Source organism: Physeter macrocephalus, chromosome 20, assembly GCF_002837175.3.
Source record: "Physeter macrocephalus isolate SW-GA chromosome 20, ASM283717v5, whole genome shotgun sequence".
NCBI classification, from domain to species: domain Eukaryota; kingdom Metazoa; phylum Chordata; class Mammalia; order Artiodactyla; family Physeteridae; genus Physeter; species Physeter macrocephalus.
Window position 1 is genome coordinate 83566289 of NC_041233.1, and position 6065 is coordinate 83572353.

At 52.3% G+C, this 6065-nt stretch overlaps 2 protein-coding genes across 11 annotated transcripts in view; one reads left to right on the forward strand and one right to left on the reverse strand.

Moving 5' to 3' along the window:
- Positions 1-6065, forward strand: part of PPP2R2D (protein phosphatase 2 regulatory subunit Bdelta) — a 64964-nt gene that overhangs the window by 54256 nt on the left and 4643 nt on the right. For all 8 annotated transcript variants that reach the window (XR_003677774.2, XR_003677775.2, XR_003677773.2 and 5 more), the window contains exons 8-9: positions 1428-1597; positions 1670-1761. Coding sequence is in view for 5 of the 8 variants with exons in the window: in XM_055081226.1 (XP_054937201.1) it covers positions 1428-1597; positions 1670-1761 (262 nt within the window). In the remaining 3 variants the exon portion in view is untranslated. The remainder of the gene's footprint in view (positions 1-1427; positions 1598-1669; positions 1762-6065) is intronic.
- Positions 4418-6065, reverse strand: part of BNIP3 (BCL2 interacting protein 3) — a 22010-nt gene continuing 20362 nt past the window's right edge. For 2 of the 3 annotated variants that reach the window (XM_007101194.4, XM_007101193.4), the window contains exon 9: positions 4418-5366. The gene's annotated coding sequence lies outside the window, so the exon portion shown is untranslated. The remainder of the gene's footprint in view (positions 5367-6065) is intronic. The other variant, XM_055081229.1, reaches the window with a different exon arrangement.

The window sequence follows — 6065 nt, forward strand, 5'->3', positions numbered from 1 at the left end:
TTTTTTTTTTTTTTTTTGGCCACACTGCGTGGTATGTGGGATCTTCCCCAGTCCGGGATCGAACCCATGCCCCTTGCAGTGGCAGAGTCTTAACCACTGGACTGCCAGGGAAGTCCACTATAGTGTGTTTTTTTGTTTGGGGGGGGTTAATAAATTTATTTATTTTAATTATTTATTTTTGGCTGTGTTGGGTCTTCATTGCTGCTTGCGGGCCTTCTTTAGCTGCGGTGAGCAGGGGCCACTCTCCGTTGCGTGTGCGGGCCTCTCATGGCGGTGGCTTCTCCTGTTGCGGAGCACGGGCTCTAGGCCCGCGAGCTTCAGTCGTTGCAGCACGTGGGCTCTGGAGCACAGGCTCAGCAGTTGCGGCGCACAGGCCTAGTTGCTCCGCGGCATGTGAGATCTTCCTGGACCAGGGCTCAAACCCGTGTCCCCTTCATTGGCAGGCGGATTCTCAACCACTGCGCCACCAGGGAAGCCCGTATAGTGAGTTTTAAAAGAACTTTGTACTTTAGTAGAATTCCTGCAATGAAAAATGAGTCTTTTCTAACGTTTGGCCTATGTTTTCAAGACAACACTCGTGAATAACAATTTTAGATTCCAAGAGTAGTTTTATTTGTCAGCAAAGTTACTTATTTGAGTAAATGCTCCGTATTGCCACCAGCTTGCTTATAATCAACTTCAAATGCAGACTCAACAAACATAGGTTCCTACATTAAAAAAAGAAAAATCATAAGCCGCTGCAAATGAAAGGAAGTACAGAAATCCTCACCCAAAGTTCACCAAGCCACAGGCTCAACAGTGCACTGGGGGCTCTGGGGTCTGGCGCACGGGCAGGGGGTGAGTGAGGGGGCACTCGAGTTACTGCTGAGAAAGCAAAAGTGTCAGGGAAAGAAAGGTCTGCCAAGGAAGCCTGTAGAATCTTTCTGAAAGTAGTAGTTTGGTTTTGTTAGCATAAGTCTTGACTATTGAATAGTGAAGGAGAAAACCCCTTTCCTGACAGGCTTTGGCACATGGGACTGTTCCAGTGTTAAAATCTGACCCAGGCGTTCGTGGCTAAGGGCCGGGCCCTGCAGTGCACTCGCAGGCTCGTCAGCCCCAGGGCGCTCGGGGCCCCGTGTCGGCATCTCCTGTAGCGCCCTTTGTGTCTTTCTGTGCCAGGGACAGGATGGGACGTGGTTTGCTAGGGACTGGCATTCCAAGGATCTGCAGGGAAGCGTCAGGTTAATGCAGAAGCCTCACCAGGACGCACTCAGAGTGCCCGAGCGGCGTTCTGGGTTGCAAGCCAGGGCCTGGGTGATCCTGGGGCCTGTGCTTCAGGAAGGTGGGAGGCCACAGCGGTGTCAGGGGAGGGCCCGAGTCTCGCTTGGACTTTTAAATGATTTGTTCTCTGGTTTTTAAACAGAAGCTGAAAACATTGTATTTTCCAGTTTTTGAGGAGCCGGAAGACCCCAGCAGTAGGTCCTTCTTCTCCGAAATAATCTCTTCTGTGTCCGATGTGAAATTCAGCCACAGCGGTCGGTACATGATGACCCGGGACTACCTGTCGGTGAAGGTGTGGGACCTCAACATGGAGAGCCGGCCTGTCGAGACCCACCAGGTGAGGCCGCGGCATGGACCCTGCCACGCCTTGCACGCGACCGTCCTCTGACCTTCCTGTACTTTCATTAAGGTCCACGAGTACCTTCGAAGCAAGCTGTGTTCCCTGTACGAAAACGACTGCATCTTTGACAAGTTTGAGTGCTGCTGGAACGGCTCCGACAGGTGAGACCTGCGTCATGACCAGGCCCGAAGCACGCTGATGTCCTCAGAGGCGGGCCAGGCTGCCAGGAGGAGTCCCGATGGGCTTGGTTTTCCAGGCCATCTGTGAGGTGGCCGTAGCAAGGTGGAAACATGGCATGTCTGAGCACACTTCTCACCTTGCTTATGATCCCACCTGTATTTAAACAGCAAGCGTAGCACGAGGTTCATATTGGCTGTTTTTAAAACGCTTAGTGGATGATAATTTCTTGTTTTTTGTTATTTCCAAGATGAGTGAAAGGAAGGCGGTGGCGAGGTTAGTTACTGTGGCATGTGTGGGATGGCCACGTTCCAGTTTACCTTTGGGGACGAGTGGAGGACGAGACCTCAGAGTCGCTGCTGTGCTTGGACAGAGTGGGGGTGGCTGGTGTGACTCCGTGGTCTACCTCGTGTTGAGGCAGTTTGAGGCCTCCGCCACCTTTTTGTGCACATCTCAGAGGCGACAGCAGTACTAGTGCTGCCAGGAGGTCTGGGTTTCATATTCTACGAAATGTCACAGCTCACGCGATGGAAGGAGATGCTCTTGCATCGTCTGTGATGGATTCTGTGCCGTGCGCTGCTTGTCGAGGGCGTCAGTGAGCAGAGGACCTCTCGCCACTTTTGGTGAGGGACTGACGGACATTCTGAGAAACGCTTTGGCACAAACACCTAGAAACATCAGATGTCACTCCACGAATCTCTTCGTGGGTATAGTTGAGCTCACAACCAGTAAGGCCAGGAGTGAAGAGGGAGCAGGAACTAGAAGGGAGCCCTCGCTGGCCTCAGGGCACCAGCTGGAACCAGGAACCTGCAGCCCAGGAGGGTACAAGAGCTGTGGCCCTGGACCCACACAGGGTTGGCAGTTGAAACTGGGACCCTCGGGGTTATGGAAAAGGCATCCATCTACGTTCAGATGCGTCCCAAGGGAAATGTATCTGTCTGAGACCTTGGATTGGAGTGGATGAAGTCCCCTGACCTTTGTGACCATAAGCCTCCCTCCCCGCCAAGGACGTGTGTTTGTATTTGTACTGACCTGGAGAAGCTCACTGAGGGTAAGTCCCAGCAGACAGGCAGCCCCGGGCATCCGTACTGTTCACAGGCTGACCTGCCACCTGTTAGTGTCTCCTGCTGCAGACACGGGGCCCCTGGGTCAGAGGAGAGGACTTCACTCCTCACAGCACAGCAGAGCAGCATGAGCTTGGTCAGAGTGCCTTGGGGGGTGACAGGGGCCCGGGCAGAGGCCGCTCACGTAGCGGGGCTGGCCTCACACCAGCACACACTCGGCTTGGGGCGGTCCACCGCTTTTGCAGAGAGTGGTAAACAAGGCTGCAGCCCTGAGATGTGGCCCAGGTAGAGAGCACCGAAGAAACACATTCTTGGCAAACCCACTGAAAACACGTAGGGGTGCCCGGCACCCATGGCGGATTTGTCTTTCCCAGTGCTCCAGGGCTCAGGATTTCCCCAGACTAAAATCAGTTAAACAGGAGCTCACAGGTGAAAACCACCGAGTACATGAAGGAAAGGCAGTGTGAGCAAGCCAGCAGAAACAACCACAGAACTGAGCTCTGAGAAATCAGGTACTGAAATCATACGCCACGGAGTATAAAATGAGAATGCGGAAATACTCACAGGTTAAAGGACGGAACCAGAACCTGAACATGGAACCACAAGACCGTTAAAAACCACGCAGGACATTCGGAAAAGAATCATGCAGGACTTCTAGAAATGAAAACTGTAGTATTTGAAAAATCACTGTGTGAATTTAGCAGACCCCGTGAAGCTGAAAAGATCTTGAATTAGTGAACTGAAGATGAGAAATATTTTAAGAAGAAAGATCAGGAGAGATTATCCAGGATGCGGCTCAGAGAGCCAAAGAGACAGAAAAAACATGGAAGGTTGGAAAACATGGAGGGTCAGATAAGGTCCAACGTAACCTAAGTGGAGAGAATCCTCCAATTGGATCCTCCTCCAAATTGGAGGATCGTGGAGAAGTAGCAGTTAAAGTGTTAATGGCCAGGAATTTCCTATAACTGATGCAAGACTGAATACACAGATTCAAGAAGCACAGAAATCCACATCCAGATCATAATGAAGTTACAGGTCACCAAAAACGAAAGATCTTAGAAGCAGCCAGGGGAGAAAAGACCCATTGCCTTCGGAGAAAGGGTGTTCAGACCGCGAGCAGACTTCTCGGCCCGGCAGTGGAAGCCGGAAGGTGCTCTGATGCAGTGTGTCGTGATCCCTCCTGACTCACTTCCTAAAATTGTGTCCAGAGATAAATGATCATGCAGGAATGTGCCTTAAACAAGGCCCCAAACCCAGACAAAGAAATCCAACTACATTAAGACTTTAAACTTCTTTATATCATAATAAAACAATGGAAGTAAAACCCACAAAAGTGGGCTTCCCTGGTAGCACAGTGGTTGAGAGTCCGCCTGCTGATGCGGGGGACACGGGTTCGTGCCCTGGTCCGGGAAGATCCCACATGCCGCGGAGCGGCTGGGCCCGTGAGCCATGGCCGCTGAGCCTGCACATCCGGAGCCTGTGCTCCGCAACGGGAGAGGCCACAACAGTGAGAGGCCCGCGTACCGCAAAAAAAAAAAAAAACCCACAAAAGCACATAAAAATAACAAAGAGATAAATATCCAGAATATGTGAAGAATTGTAAGTCAATGAGAAAGTCCTAACAACTCATGAATGGGAATTAACAGAAATGGGGGGGAAATGAATAAAAACACTCATCCTCATTAGTAATCAGCAGATCAAAGCAACGGGGACGTCCCTTCACATCCATCAGAGTGACGGAAATGTTGGGGTGGAGGTGGAGGCCAGTGGGCATGACCACTGCCACTGCCCTTCTTCTGAGGCTCTCTGGCAGTGGCCGGGTGGGCTGGGAACCTCTCGAATATACAAACAAGAAAACACGTTCCAGGACGTGCCCTGGAGGCAGCTGAGCCATGCCGGGGTTCCTCCCTGGGCAGGCGGACGAGGAATCGTCCTCTGTTCGTGGTGTGGACCAGACGCAGTGAAAGCCAGGGTTACAGCTGCACAGACCTGTACACGATCACACAGGTGACTCGTCTGATGTCTAGAGCATGCAAGACGGTTTTGTTTTTAAGACCGTGTAACTGTTCAAAGGACAACCGTGTACAGGAATGTTCCCTGCACGTTCTTTATGCTTCGCGGTAGAGCGAGATACTGCAAAATACGTTTAAATTACCCATCCCCAGCACATCCAGAAGCTTTCTGGTGGCGCCTACCTGTTCCCTCACTCCTGCCGACATGCCCTGCCTTCCTGCCTGCAAGCCTGTGCGGAGTTGGGGGCGGGGGCAGAGCCAGGTTTTTGCCACCATCCCAGTCACTCCGCCTCGGACGGCGCTGCCCAGAAGTTGTTTCGCCCCACTTTGTCGTGCTCCAGGTTTGTAGCAAACACGGACATCACCGTTAACTTGCAGGTCCACTTACTCCTGTGTTTGGCGGTGTTCCGACCTAGGCAGCACCTGGCCAGGTGCTGGGGAAGGCTCTCATTCCCGCGTGTGGAGCAGCGGGCCAGGGGGACGTCCACGCCCATGCAGGTGCCGTCAGGACTACTGAATAATAGTAATAATTGTAATAAATGGCATGAAGGTTGGTCTGCTTTTATTTCTGTCACGCACCAGCACCTCTAATCAACATTGATAATAAAATACTCCTTCCCGAAAAAATTCTTTAATTGGTCTCTGTTCTGAATAATCGCTGCGGTTAAGTTTTTTATATATATATATAAATTTACTTATTTTTGGCTGTGTTGGGTCTTTGTCACTGCGCGCGGGCTTTCTAGTTGCGGCGAGCGGGGGCTACTCTTCTTCGCGGTGCGCGGGCTTCTCACTGCGGTGGCTTCTCTTGTTGCAGAGCATGGGCTCTAGGCACGCAGGCTTCAGTAGTTGTGGCGCACGGGCTCTGAGGCGCAGGCTTGCAGGCTCTAGAGTGCGGGCTTCAGTAGTTGTGGTGCACGGGCTTAGTTGCTCCGCAGCACGTGGGATCTTCCCGGACCAGGGCTCGAACCCGTGTCCCCTGCATCGGCAGGTGGACTCCCAACCACTGCGCCACCAGGGAAGTCCCTGCGGTTAAGTTTTAATAACAAACGTAGGCTTCAGATCAGCACGTTTGTTGCTTATCCTTTTGTGAACATCGTGTTCTGTGTGGAAATTAATGTGGGCAAGTGCCAGTTGCTGGTGGCCCTCCTGGGCCCCACTGCATGGCCCTGCTGCGTCCACCGCCACACGGGCCCCCCCCCCCCCCCCCCCCGG